The sequence below is a fragment of the Arachis hypogaea genome, chromosome 11, assembly GCF_003086295.3.
Source record: "Arachis hypogaea cultivar Tifrunner chromosome 11, arahy.Tifrunner.gnm2.J5K5, whole genome shotgun sequence".
NCBI classification, from domain to species: domain Eukaryota; kingdom Viridiplantae; phylum Streptophyta; class Magnoliopsida; order Fabales; family Fabaceae; genus Arachis; species Arachis hypogaea.
In genome coordinates this window covers 147,177,119-147,191,657 of record NC_092046.1, presented here as the reverse complement: position 1 = coordinate 147,191,657, position 14,539 = coordinate 147,177,119, and the positions used below count along the sequence as shown (strand labels likewise).

At 35.2% G+C, this 14,539-nt stretch overlaps 3 protein-coding genes across 5 annotated transcripts; 2 read left to right on the top strand and 1 right to left on the bottom strand.

Annotated features, from left to right (window-relative positions):
* The first annotated feature begins 292 nt into the window (after positions 1 to 292).
* On the top strand, positions 293 to 6,851 carry LOC112723479 (uncharacterized). 2 transcript variants are annotated; one of them, XM_025774868.3, is made up of 15 exons: positions 293 to 489; positions 596 to 629; positions 762 to 950; positions 1,092 to 1,228; positions 1,302 to 1,451; positions 1,653 to 1,754; positions 2,171 to 2,335; positions 2,519 to 2,629; positions 3,268 to 3,365; positions 3,623 to 3,746; positions 3,894 to 3,983; positions 4,237 to 4,281; positions 4,527 to 4,847; positions 4,987 to 5,212; positions 6,072 to 6,851. In XM_025774868.3, exons 1-14 carry the CDS (start codon positions 427 to 429, stop codon positions 5,011 to 5,013), a joined length of 1,656 nt encoding a protein of 551 aa, XP_025630653.1. In that variant the 5' UTR covers positions 293 to 426; the 3' UTR covers positions 5,014 to 5,212; positions 6,072 to 6,851. The 2 variants fall into 2 exon arrangements, with proteins under 2 accessions (XP_025630653.1, XP_072064094.1); XM_072207993.1 differs by lacking the exon at positions 6,072 to 6,851 and having other exon boundaries at positions 4,237 to 4,462; positions 4,987 to 5,266.
* Positions 5,964 to 10,862, bottom strand: LOC112723480 (uncharacterized). Of its 2 annotated transcripts, XM_025774869.3 has the most exons (15): positions 10,445 to 10,862; positions 9,817 to 10,098; positions 9,622 to 9,707; positions 9,371 to 9,465; positions 9,128 to 9,250; positions 8,859 to 8,928; positions 8,514 to 8,600; positions 8,358 to 8,423; positions 8,158 to 8,250; positions 7,832 to 7,888; positions 7,607 to 7,735; positions 7,420 to 7,510; positions 7,016 to 7,104; positions 6,559 to 6,752; positions 5,964 to 6,337 (listed from the first exon to the last, which is right to left on the bottom strand). In XM_025774869.3, the coding sequence occupies exons 2-15, from the start codon at positions 10,034 to 10,036 to the stop codon at positions 6,232 to 6,234; spliced, it is 1,506 nt and encodes a 501-aa protein (XP_025630654.1). In that variant the 5' UTR covers positions 10,037 to 10,098; positions 10,445 to 10,862; the 3' UTR covers positions 5,964 to 6,231. The 2 variants fall into 2 exon arrangements, with proteins under 2 accessions (XP_025630654.1, XP_025630655.1); XM_025774870.3 differs by lacking the exon at positions 7,832 to 7,888 and having other exon boundaries at positions 10,445 to 10,827.
* A 1,855-nt stretch (positions 10,863 to 12,717) lies between these two features.
* Positions 12,718 to 14,347, top strand: LOC112723478 (uncharacterized). Its single transcript, XM_025774867.2, has 5 exons — positions 12,718 to 12,901; positions 13,170 to 13,363; positions 13,628 to 13,712; positions 13,802 to 13,867; positions 14,091 to 14,347. The coding sequence occupies exons 1-5, from the start codon at positions 12,818 to 12,820 to the stop codon at positions 14,181 to 14,183; spliced, it is 522 nt and encodes a 173-aa protein (XP_025630652.1). The 5' UTR covers positions 12,718 to 12,817; the 3' UTR covers positions 14,184 to 14,347.
* Positions 14,348 to 14,539: the final 192 nt, after the last annotated feature.

Below are 14,539 nucleotides of genomic sequence, written 5' to 3'. Positions count from 1 at the left end.
AGTTTTAAAAAGGACATAAAGATATTTGGAGTCTCGCTGCACGTTTTTTTCTTTTTCTTTTATATTATTTGTATAATTTTTTTTAATAAAAAATTAGAAGATTTGAATCTGCAACCTCTTAAATATGAACATAGAAAGATTATGTCATTTCAACTATAATTCATTAGGTATTATTCGTATAGTTTAATTCGATAGGGGAGCAAATTTTTATAGTTAACTAATCTATATGGTTAAAGTGAATAGAAAAAAAAAAAAAAGAAAGAAAGAGAGATTATCACACAGGGTACCGAGTACGTTTATAGTTTATAGTTTATACTTGATAGGATTCACATTGCCGCCGTTGAAACTTGGGAGGGCGCGTAAAAGGAAGGGCACTTCTCTCTCCTCTACTGACATTGGCGGTTTTCTACTCACTCACCTCCCCCAATGGCCTCTCTTCGTTTTCGTCTCCGAAATCTCCTTCTATTCCCTTCCTCTATACACCACCACGTACTAATCTCTCTCTCTCATCATTCACTACCATTATTACTATTTATTTCTCATACTAACACTCTAACACTACTATTTTTTTTTCTATTTCCTTCTTTCATCCCAGACTACGCTGCTTTCATCTTCTCTACACCACCAAGGTCCTCTTCTTTACTCTCATTCTTATTTTTCCATTTCACTTCATTTCCATATTGTTCTATGTTTCTTCTCTTCCAAAACTCGCGTTTCATCAAAACACCGACCTGAGATCGAGCCTTACGTATATGCTATAGGGATTTGCGGAAGCTCTCGAAGCTATGGCGTTGTTGATTCGCCCAAACAGTGTCGTTCGGACTCGGAACGCGATGAATTTCTTCCCGATGTGGAGATTGCAGCGCTCCGCCGCGAATTCGAATCTGCCAAACAGAGCTTTCAAAGGATTCCCGATGCCCTCAAAGAAATGCCCAAAATGAATCCTAAAGGTTACTTCATTGCTTGCTTCCACGTGTGGTTTGGTTGCGAATATTGATATTTTGTTTCTGTCTTTATATTATCTTATATCTTTATACTCTGTGTAATGGCTCATATTGAGTTGACCTGTTATTTTGTTTGAATTGGATTAGGCATATATGTGAATAAGAACTTGAGATTGGACAAATTGCAAGTTTATGGTTTTGACTACGATTACACATTGGCACATTACTCATCTGCCTTGCAGACTTTGATATATGACTTGGCCAAGGAGTACATGGTGAATGAGGTTAGCTCCAACCCAATTCACTTGTGCTATTTGTTTTTCTGTTGGTTTTTAATCATGTGGATACTTCTTTCAGCTTAGGTATCCTGAGATTTGCATGGAATTCAAGTATGATCCAAGTTTCCCCATTCGAGGCTTATACTATGATAAGTCTAAAGGGTGCCTAATGAAGCTGGATTTCTTCGGGTCAATTGAGCCAGATGGATGTTATTTTGGTCGACGCAGGGTATTTGCTGCTCATTCTTATGTTTTGTTAGGCACATGTATGCATCATATTAGCTTCTTTTGCTATTTAATTACTTAAAACCTTCTCATGAATTGCTGTTGCTAGTTTTCTTTGACATATCTTGTCCATTATAGCCAAAGTAAAATATTACCAGCAAAATATTTTCTTTACATAGATTTCTTTCCTTCCAATAATTTACAGCTAAGCCGAAGGGAAATTCGTGATGTATATGGAACACGACATATTGGTCGTGATCAAGCTCGATCACTTGTTGGTTTGATGGATTTCTTCTGCTTCAGTGAGGTTAGTTCCCTCTCATTCTGTCCTCCAGTAATTATTATGAAGTGTATGACTAGAGGAGCTTTAGTATAGTCAGGTATTGGACCTTTGACCTAGTGAATGGTTCTTGTAATTCTCATGTGTCATAGATGATTATCATTTCTCTGAATATGCATATTTCAACAGTATATAGGCAAATATTTACTTAGAGGAGGAATATGCTCAATTTTTATTGGAACTTTTCTTAACGTGAATTGCAGTTGTAAGGGCCAACTCAATAGGACTATAGGAGTTGATCCACCCAAATCTCTAAATTCAGTTGAAAGAACTCCATTACTGATTCTCTCTGCCTTTCCTGCAGCAGTCTGCTGTCTAATGCAGACACTTCCCACCATCAAACCTTAGGTTGAGATCTGATTGTTTATAATGTCACTTTGTAGGCATGCCTCCTTGCAGATATAGTGCAATACTTTGTTGATGCCAAGCTAGAATTTGATGCTTCCTACATATATGAAGACGTAATTCGGGCAATTGATCATGTCCACCGGAGTGGCCGGGTTCATAGAGGAATTCTCTCTGATCCACATAGATACTTAGTTAAAAATGTAAGTTCAAGCTGTTTTTCACATTTATGTTAACTAACGTCCAAGAATGTTTCCAATAGATACCACCCTAAGTGGTCTACAATACGATTTTGTGGTCTAGTATTTTTTTCTTCTTATTTATTTATTTTTCCCCATGTTGTTTAGATTTTGTAACTGTTATTCATTTGTGTGTGAGTAACTCAGGGGACGATGTTGAGTTTTCTTAAGATGCTAAGGGAGAAGGGCAAGAAGCTTTTCTTGTTGACTAATTCTCCTTATTACTTTGTGGATGGAGGAATGCGTTTTATGTTACAGGTATTTTCTTAGAAAGTCATAGTCTACATCAGATAATGAAAGAGTCTAAAGTTAAGATGCAACCAAACACAGTTTCATTTTACACCTTAGTTCTGATGCAAGAGCTATTTCATTATAGTTGGTTGTGAAGATAAATATGTTACATCAGTAAATTCTAGAGAACAGGGAAGCTATGCTCTTCTTTATTTACCGAGCCTATAATAATGCACATATGCTTTAGATGGATCTTGTATTCTTATATTTTTCTTATATTTGCTGTTATTTCTTTCAACTCTTCATCAGGGGAAAAGATTGAGTAAGCGTCTATGTTTATAGTTGGTTTTGATGACCACGTACAGAAGTTCTCTACTTGTCCCAAACGTAGCCATTGACTATGGCCTGGTTTATCTATATGACTTAGATCCAATTATTCTTTTCAATGAGAAGATATTCATTGAAATGCTTGAAAATAAATTTATAAGTGGGAGGGACTTTACTATGTTGGAGACTTGGAGTGATGTGTAGGGCACATGTTGCTCAGATGGTTATCGGTCTCTCTTTGTTTAATAAATTTTTTATTTGCAGTTCCTTACTTGTGTGTATTCACTTCTTGTATTTGTCCATAATTTTCTTTTGTTTATTTTTTGAACGTTGATTAGGATTCTATGGATTGTAGAGACTCCTGGATGGAACTGTTTGATGTTGTGATTGCTAAGGCTAATAAACCACAGTTTTATACATCTGATCATCCATTCCGGTCTGTATCCATTTGAGTATAATTTTTGTCCTTTGCTGTACTGTTCTTGGCTTTTATTTTATAACTTAAAGCTTCTTATTGAGGAGAAATGTATTTGGTTCTTCAAGTATTTTTCTCATCCCATCATGAAGATCATTTTCTTTTGAAAAGTTTTACTTTCCTTTTTTCTTCAGTTTCTTTTCACATCTCTTTGACACTTGAAGTCATATATTCTTGAATTATTTCTACAGCTCCTGATTGTTGGCAATTCCATGCAGTTGTTATGACATGGAGAAGGACAAATTAACTTTTACAAAAGTCGAGAAATTTCTTCCAAACAAAATATATTACCATGGATGCCTCAAATCCTTTCTCCAAATAACCAAGTGGAAGGGCCCAGAGGTATAATTCATTTGATGTTTGATATGCCGTGCTGTGTAGTAATTTTTATTTACTAGCCTTTTTGTTCACAATCAGATTTTATAGAATAAATATGAAGATTATTTTACATTTAGCTTCTAGAAAGCCAAAATTCATATTTTACCATAGGTGATATATTTTGGAGATCATCTATTTAGCGACCTGAGAGGTCCCTCAAAGGCAGGTTGGCGCACAGCTGCTATCATCCATGAACTAGAGGTATATCTGCTATGTAATTCATTTTTCATGTAGATATTTTAATATCCTGTCATTATTTTCAGAACCCCTGCAAGTTACAGTTACCAAAAAGATTAGTATAATTAAGTTTGACAATTACCATTTTTTGTATAGTGACTCTATTCCTGAAGAATATTTTTTTGAGTTTATATATTTCTTCTTGAGGTATTGATGCATGGCATAGTAAACATAAGAAGAATGGACATTTATATGGGGTGTTTCATTAATAATGCAGAATGAAATACGAATACAGAATGGAGATAATTACCGTTGGGAACAGGTATTTTTCAGACTTGGTTACTATTGAGTATTGACTTTATTTCTTGTGTTTCATTCTTTTTAGGATATATGACCAAGAAAAGGTAGAAATGAATAGTCTTGTCTCTTATGGTTATGACAGAAAGGTCCATAATTCGAAACATGGATATGGTTCACAAGAGAGTGCTATATAAGTTGACAATGTGAGTTTAATTGCTTTTCTTCATCTAAATCTTGAATCTCCTAACATTTTATGCTTCTACGCAGGCCAAGTTTCATATAATACAAGAATTACTAGGTAAGTTGCATGCAACTGCGGCTAATAGTATGAGAACCTCGTCTTGCAATTTACTTCTGGAAGAACTTAATGGGGAAAGGCAAAAAGCACGCAATATGATGAAGACGATGTTTAATAAGTCTTTTGGAGCAACATTCCTGACTAGTACAGGTCAGGAATCTGCTTTTGCTTATAACATTCATCAGTATGCAGATGTTTATACCAGTAAGCCGGAGAATTTTCTTCTCCATTCAACTGAAGCTTGGCTTCATGTTCCATATGATGTCAAGATTATGCCTCATCACGTGAAGGTAATCCAATTTTTCTCCCTAAACTTCATTATTTCACTGGACAGTTAACATCATCATGCTCTTTTTTACATGAAGAATATTCTTGCTTCCTCATACATTTTCTTACAATAACTCCTTGCTTGTCCTTTCCTGTACTCAGATTCCATCAAGTTTGTTTAAAACCTGATGAACTAGTCCTCAGAATCATTCAAACTGAGTGGCATTCCGTGGTTCTACTATCGCCGGTGTAATGGCGGCGGCAATTGAACTAGGTGTTCCATTATGGAGGTGCAAACAGGAGATACTTGTTGCAGCAGTCACTTCCATTCAGTTTAATTCTTTTGTTCTTGATTTCCCCAATATCTGGGCGTTGCTAACAAACTCGGGTATGCTGTTTTTAATGGAAAATAAATCAGTAAAATTGCTCCGTTTATAGAAAAGCGTTTTATTTCTAAAGGCTGTCAGGGTTTCATCTTAGCATGAAACAAAAAAAAAAAAATAATAATAACTAATGATAAGGTTCCTGCATTAGTTGTTTATGGTTGATGAAAATACATATCAGCACTTTATTGTCGATCCACAGGAACTCGCAATCAATAATCATTAACCAGAAGTGCTACCAAGTCCTAGTACGAGACGATTTCACTTGTGGATTATAGCATGGGTTTACTTATGAGGGGTCTTTTGTCGTCTAGTAACTAAATCCTTGCATATTCTGACATGGTTAGGGCTTTGGGTCGGCTGATGTTTATTTATATACTTACTGAGTCTGAAATGTTGCTGCAAATTGCAACATATATTAGTCGTAAAAAATGCGGATATGTTCAACTCTTAATCTGGCAAATCTCTTGTAAATTTTCATAAATAAAAACTTAACATCTAAGAAAAAAGGTTATGAAGTTGTATCCTCATTACAGGAACTAGGAAACCTGCGAAAACAACTCGTGCAAAAAATGCATTCCTTATTACAGGAACTAGGAGAAATGCTTCGGGACTCAAAATAGTTAAGGCAAAAACGATCATCGGTCTTCTAACAAGGCTACAGCCTTCGGCTCCGCAATGAGTGTCGAGAAATAATAAACAGTACGACATATTAAAAATCGATGGCTGAATTAACTGGTAGAGAGAACTGTTGAATTGTATAAGGAATTATTTGAAATTTTATAATGAACCATTCAATTGCACATTATTTTTTGAGCAATGCTTGTAACTCTTATGCTAACTAAAACACCCCTGGCTGTGCAGGTACTAAACTAAACGGCCTGCTGATGGGTGCTTCCTTTTTTTTTAAAAAAAATTTTGTTGTGTCGGAACCAATACTCATCATTTTATCCTGTTTGCACTCAACATATGATACAACAATTTTAAAGGAACTGAACTTTCGGAGGTTTTGAATCCTCTTTCATCAAGCTTCAACGGCATCCTGATCCATTCTTCCTTGGTCGACTTTCTTTTCAGCCAACATGGCAGCATGCTGTTCCAAGTATTCCCTGCTGTTAATCTCTGTCAATCTGCATCAAATTTATGTCATTATCAGGCATTGAAACAAATACAGTGGTAGTTCTTGGTGGGAGTTTTATTTTTGATGTTCCATTTCCTTCCCTCTTTTTATTTTCTTGGCTGTTCCTGATGTCAAAAGTGTTTTAGATGAGAGCTTTCAACTAGCACTACTTGAGACAGGAATTAGTAGATCATATTGCTTGCTTGAGTTTCTTACAGAGTTGTATCATACCTACTAATAGTACGGTCTTTGGCAAATCCGAGTTCATTGTCTACACAAAGGTCGGAGACATCACTTTTCTGTGATCTTGAAGCGGTCCTGGGTGCCATTTGTTTAGCCTCTGATATTGTTACTATTTTTTCAAAAAGCTCTTGAGGGCTTCCTTCAGCTGTACACAATAGCCTCGCTTTGTTCTCATATGTAACCTGTAAATCCCAACAAAACAAAGCATAATTCTTGTTCTACTCTGCCATGCAAGAGAATGAATTATAGAAGTTAATACAAATGCATATGATTAGCTACCACCCCATGACTCAATAAGGTGGCATAAGCTTCAAATTCTTAAAAAATCTTCAATATTTTAAGAATGAACCAGAAATGGTGCAGAACATAAAATTAAATGCAAAATGTTGATAAAATTTAACAACCACTCACAAAAGGCAAAGTTTGAACATGAAACAGCACTTACATCAATTAATGTGACAAATCTATGTGCAGCTGATTTATTTTGAAGCCCGAAAATTGGGATGCCTTCCAGTGCTAATGTGTGAAAGTTCTCTGTGTAAACAAAACAAGACATTCTGTATAAGATTGATTGATGGGTTTAATATATGGTGGCAGTTCTGCAAAAGTATGAAGGATAAGAAGTATTCAAAGTGGTAAGAAAAACTATCACAATGGAAGAAAATGAATGTATTTCCCAACAAAAAAAAAAAGAAATTTTTATTTGATTTCTACCAAATTCAAAACTGAAATAATTTTTTCCAACCATATTTTGATTTCCTAATAAACAACAGAACCAAATCCGAGGTCTTTTGGCGGGACATGAAAGATATATGCATGAGAAAATCCACTTGAGCAGATATTGCTTACTGAATAATCCCAAATAGTCTGCAGCACCAAGGGGCCTGTCACAAAGTTCCTCAAAAGTAAAATAGGCACATCCATTAGCTCCCAATGGAACCTGATGAAAAAGTTAAAACAGAGTAAGATTGATAATAGTAGTAAGCATGTTCTGTGTATATGTGTGTATCTCTGCAGTATAGAATTTAGCACATACTTTCAGTTTCCTTCCCATCACTACCTCCACTTCTTTGGGAGTAGCTGTTCCTTCTCCAACTAACTGCTGAAACTTTTGCTTAAGAAAGGCAGATGAATCTGTGCCAATGAAGTAGAATCCTTCTTCACCCTGCAGTCCAAATAGACAAAAAATCAAATTAAAATAAATCTAATGACTTGAGATCAATACCAGATAAATCTACATAAAAGAGTTTGGGACTCATACTGAAGTCATTTTGCGGTAGTCAATTGATGAACCGATCTCATGTATTACACATCTTTCCTGCATCAGTATATGTATATTAGAAAAAAATTACTGATGCTCAGATGTGCACTTAATTCTTTACTTCTGGAAAAACAGACAGTCATTCCTCAATTTAACTGTTGCTGAAACCACAATTGAATTTGGTTCATGCTAGCATTGACGTGGTTTAAATTCTAAAAAATTGATTTCATTGAGTCTAATGTTTCAGGCTAATATGCAACACGGTGAAAGCTTAAGAGAAGCCAATATGACATTACTCTCAACTGAGGAAACATTTAGAAGCACACCTTCAATGTCGCAATGAATGGCAAAAAGAGATCCCTCTGCAATCCTCCCTCATATAGATTATCTGGTGCACGATTTGAAGTGGCAACTAGAATCTATAATTGTATCCAAGCATGTCAGAAAATTGAATTTTTGAGAATATATAGGCAACAACTGCATAAATGATATTATAGAGACGCAGTTACATGGTAATATTACTTACAATGCCTTTGCTAAACAAATGTTTAAACAAGCGATTTAGTACCAATGCATCAGCAACATCTGTTACCTTTTCAGAAAAACAAACAATCTCAAGTCATTGAAGTACAATATGCAGATCAGTTGCCAATGGAAATAAATATTAGATTGACAAATTTACCATAAATTCATCAAGGCATAACAAAATGGCTTCCTCAGAAATTTCCCCTGCAACAACCTCAAGTGGATCTGATAAACCCTTATGCTTCTACAAGGATAAACAATAAGAAATTTAAGAAAAGCTACCTTCATGCATATAAAGATAACATCATTCCAGGAACAGACAACAGATCAATGAATGCTCAAAGAATCGATCTCTTCTGTGCCTCTTTAAGATTCTTACCCAAAAATCATACATAATATTGGCACTTCTCTTACAGAAAGTAAAGATTTCTCATCGACAAGAACCGCACAAGAAATACAATTCAGTTATAGCTTCCACAATTAGCAGGCACAGTAAACTTACTTGTAATAGGCCATGTACTTTTAACATGAAGTCATGAAAATGGATCCTCTTTTTCCTCCAATTAGAGGGCCTGAAGAATTCTTAAAAAAACAGTCAAGAGATCAGATGACAAGGTTGATCCTCATAAGAGCACACATCAATAAAATCTTCTTAAAATGTTTTAATCTTCCTATAGTTAGACTTGAAGAATATGAGATTTCAATGTAGCTTTTTTCAAAGAATAAAAAAAAAAAAAGAGCCAATGGAGAAGGAACTAATGTCAAACTCACAATTGGTCAAAGAAAAGGTCCATCAGCATAGTTTTACCAGTACCCACTCCTCCATACAGATACAGACCCTTTACTGGTGAATGAGAAGGATGTGATAGCAAACGAGACCACAACCAGCCACTCCTGCAGACATAATCATTCTTTAGAACTCAGAACATGATGCGTAGGTAGGGGGTAAAAACTGCAAATTTGAACAGACATGGTAAACAAACAAATAAATACTAGTAAAATAGAAAAGTATACCTTACAGGTTTTTCCACATTGCGATCCAATTGGCATTCATCCGCAGACTGAACAAGCTCGTCATAAAGTCTCTGAAGTTCCGTCAAGGTTACTACCTGCCCAAAGATTTAAACTCATTAAACATGCTTTAAACAAAGGATAACAAGATTATGTGAGAAAACCACTAATAAAATTCTATCTAATAGCATTTAACCATTAAACAAATTTTCCTAAGGAAATTTAGGAATTAAGATGATGAGCTATATTTATACCTGGCATCTATCACCATCTACTAGCTCGCCGCTACAGATTCTTCGTTCATACTCCACAAGAGGCCCTGCTCTATTTGTTTCTGCAGCTGAAAACAACAACTTCCAATACAAATCAATAAGGGCACAGAGGATTTTCAAGCTCTAACCAATACAGCACACGGGAAAAAAAATCAAGATCAAAAAGGAAAGGCGAACCTCCATTGGTGAGTTTTGCAGCGTGAACTGAGATAGGTCTTGTGGATGCGGTGAATGAATGGTTCTTGAACAAGTTGGTTTGAGCAGGATTAAGAACTCTGTGACATGAACTATGAATATGAGAGGTCTTTTGCAATTGATGTGGTGTTTCTGCAACTACATCACCGATCCAAATTACCGCCGGTCGCAACCGGCGAAGAGAACGAGCCAAGCTTGTCATCTTCTTCAACCACTCTCAACTCCAATTGAGAACAGCAACCCTCAGAAAGAAACGAAGAATTCCTGAAAATTACATATTTTAACTAATTAAAAATTAGTGATCATTTTATCTTGAATCATAACGATTTCTCAACAGCATAGAAGCGAAAGTTTTCATCTTCTTTGAGAGAGGAAAAAAAAAAAAGAAGCTTGATTTATAATTTGACTGTCACTAAAAGATTACATATGAACAAAAGAAAAGTCGAATTGGAAGAATATTCAGCAGAGAACAAAACTAATTTGGATCAAATAATTGTAAACGCATGCATGAATCATAAAAGTAATTCGGATTTTAGCAATGAATAAACGGCATTTCCTACATGACGCGAAATGAAGCGTAAAAAAAAGGAAAAAGAAGAAGCGAGCGTGCCTGAAGGAAGCAGTAGCAGAAGAAGAAGAAGAGTGCGAAACACGCGAAAAGAGAGAAAGAGAAAGGGGATATGAATATTGATATTGATACTGAGACTGATACGAGAGGCTCCTTCCCTCCCTCGGTGGCTGTGATCTGAGGCTTATCACCCTGCTTTGTTTTTCTTCGTTATTATTATTTTAGTGTTTGACTCAAAAATTCAGAGAAGAGAGAAGAGAGGGTGTTGCTGATTTGGGTATTTGCTACTTGCTACCTCAGAGGGTTGCAGCAAAACATGCTTCAATTCTCAACCAACTCAGGTTATGGAGCATGGACCCTCTTTTCTTTAAGCTCCGGTCTTTGTCGTTCCTTTTTTTTGGTTCTATCTATCTATCCGCTCCAAGGAATATATTTCCCTTGTTTTTTTTTATTTATTTATGTTTTTTAGAATAATGGTAGGGAGACAAAAAATATTGTTAGAACTTGTTTTATTTGGCATTTATTAATTGTCACAATAATTAATAAATGTTAAATAAGACAAGTTATGGGTGTTTTTTGTTTTTTTTTTTTTGTTATCAAATATTTTTTGTTACCAAACATTTCTATTTGTATAATTTGTAATTATTTTTTGGTAATGTTAGGTAGACAAAAAAAACAGCCAGAACTTGCCTTATTTAGCATTAATTAATTGTCGCAACAATTAATGAATGCTAAATAAGGTAAATTAGGGAATGAATCCTCTCAGTTGTTAAAAAAATTGACAATCTAAAGTGTGATCTCTAACCCTTCATTGCTCCCTCTCTCATATGTATTCTTGGTCACACTTATAAAATTATTGGTGAGAGATCACACTTTACTCTTTTAATTGTTAAAAAAAGTAGAGAGAATCATTCCTGACAAATTATGGCTATTTTTTTACAGATTTTTTTTGTTACCAAACATTTCCATTGTTTTTATTCTGCGCTGGCCCCACTAATCCATGATCCCATTCCTCTTTTGGGTTGGATATGGGTATATATCAATGTGTGCATTTTTACTAACCATAGTGTTTTACCATACATTGAAGATTGTTGATGGAATTCATTGTCTGAGCTTTTAAATGCTTATATTCCGTTACTTTTTCATTTAATATCCATGTTTTAATTTTGTTTGCTTAATGGTATTTTTAAATAGATGAAAACTCAGGTGCAGTGAACTTTACGTGAAGCTAGTAACTAAGAGTTGTTAAATGATTTGACTAATTTGACTAAATTTTCATCTAACAGTTCTCAGCTATCAACTTTATGTGAATTCGACTTCACCTGAATTTTCATCTTCTGAATAATACAACTTGTTTGCCATCTCTTTCTAAAATATACTTGATTCGTACAATAATAGAGCCCATCACTTTTATTTAAAAAGAAATAGTTATAAATTCATGGAGGTATCTCTTCCACGTGGACCAATGAACTGGTTTTTGGCATCAACAAATTAAGGAAATTAATATTTTTATTTTTTACCTTGACTTTATATATATTGAAAAATATTGCTTCAGTAAAGTTGTTCGAATTTCGAAAGGATTACAAATCGGGAATTCAATTAAGCAAAGCAAACATTGAAGACACGTTTTTATATCTTTCAAGTTTCATTTATTTATTTGAAGTGAAAAGTGTGTAGCAGAATGAATTTTGCTTTACCTATAAAAAGTACAAGAGCAGTACTAGAATTATTCAATTTGTTTACGAATATCCAAGTTTTAAGCTCGTGATTTTATTCTCCCACAAACCTGCATTTCATGTGGTGAACAGTAATCTTCGCTGATTAATAAAAGTTGCAAACTCCAATCGTTTGTACTTTGTAGTGGTAATAGGGTTTGGAATCCAAGAATCCAAGATAATATTCTTACAACTTGTACACGTAATCAAAATTAAACAAATGCACGAATCCTCCATGGTGCAAGGATTTAGATTTTTCTGTTTGCACTATTATGCTTGGAACCTTTCAATCGCTTTCGTTAATGTAATGTTACGTGGATCCAAATTTAATCTAATCTAATCCAATCTAATCCCTACCACCACCCTTGTCCCTTATTGGTAGCGCCCAAAAACTCTTGTTTTTTGTCAGGAACAAAAAACGTGCTTCACTTGAACTCATTCTCACACACGAAATATCAAATCAGAAGCCGAGGGGTCTTAACTTTTTTTTTGGGCTACTAACTTTCAATTGTTGAGCCCAGTTTAACATAAATGGGCCTAAACTAGGCCCAATACTGAAGCTCCATCGTTCTACCAACCAAACAGTTGAAGCTTTGACAAAAACAAAAAAGGAGCTTAAGCAGATGCAGAAGTGCGCCACACACACCACCTTGGTAGCGGAAACTGATTCGAAAGAGATCGGAGAGAGAGAGAGAGAGAAATGGCGAATCAAGGCGCTAAGAAACGCAAGGAAGAGAACGCTCGTCACATGGCTAGGCTTCGCCAAGTCATCATATCCTGCAACGTACGCTATCTTGTTCTTTAACACTCTCTTCAATTCTGATTTTGGATTTTCTATGCTAGGGTTCCTTTCTCGGTCGATTTTGTTTCTTTCTTTGCATGCCTCTGCAGAACTTGGCTTTTTTGTTTGTATAGATTTTAATTGTATAGAATCGAATGGCTAATTGATGAAATTTAGTGTAGGGGGTTTAGACTAGTGATATGAACTCAAATAAGTTATTTTTCCTTAGAATGTTGATTATTGATGGGGTAATTAATCAATTAATTAACAGGTAATCTATGCATTAGTGAGGATGTTGTTCTTCCATTCCACATTCACCTGGAAGCACTGGATTGGGCTAATTGTGACATCTCTGGCATATTTTATACCATATAAACAACTTGCTAAGATGGCGACGCCAAGTTATGATGACGATGGTGAACTTTTAGATGGTGGTTTTGATATGACTACTGGTGGAGTTTGTGGGTATGTCTTTGTCTTTCTTGCCTTCGATCGCTTAGGTCGGTATCATGCTCTGAAATATTAATTTGTTTGGGATTGGCACTGGTAAAAACCTTGTCAATTTGTTGTTCTCATCATGTGAAAGTTGTCACTTGTCACACCCTCCCTTCTTTGGATTTCCATTCAATGGGTCACATTTCATAATGGTGGTTGCCTTTTCTGAACATTTTTTGCTATCTCTAAGTTTATGTATGGGATATATTCTTAACTGTTGCTCATCTTTTGCAGCTATTTACATGATGTTATCTACATAACATGCTTTGTGCAAGTTATGTCTATCATCTCTGGAAAATTTTGGTACACATATCTTGTGGTAAGATCCATATTCAGGCATTGATAAGAGGATATAGCATACTTAAGATTGGAGTCAGTGACAGTTGCTCATCTCTTGACACTATGCAGATACCAGCTTTTGGAGCATACCAATCTTTTGGCTTCATTAAAAGGTTTTTGCCAGGACGTTCAGAGGTATTTTCACGTTCTTAATTTGTTTTGGATCCAAACTTCTTTGTTCCTTCCGAGTATTCTTCTAGTCTAGAATAATGCAACTATCGTTGCAAAAACCAGGACTCCCCGCTTAATTTTGAGTAGGTGGAAGTGGAACCATTCTTCTATTTTGGTTCATTTTTCACTTTTAGACCACGAAAAGGACCAGTCTCATTTCTATATTGTATTGCATTTTGTGAATCAGGAACCATATGAAGATGAAAAGACCCGCAAGAAGAGGGAAAAGATGGAGAAGAAAGCATCCAGGCCTAAGTTCGTCAAGACAAGAACTAGATAGGTTTTTGTATTGTTCGAATGTACACCTAGTTAGGTAACCAACAGAAAATATTCAAAACTGATGCGGTCGCTCTGTAATTTCCAGTTATTATGAGAACTAGTTGTATTTTAGTCGAGTTTTACACTTTTACTTTAGTGTAAAATAAAGCAATCTCTAATTTGCAAGCGCTCCTTTTTTTTTTTTTTCCTAAACACGATTGTTGGGTAAACATCAATACACCGTACACCTTTTTGTTTAATCATCACTTGAAATCTTATGACTGACTGAATTGAATTCCAATTCCTTTCACATGATTTAACAAAAAAGATTCAAATCTTTACATTAGAGCTTTAGACCAAAGGTTAACAACATTAATC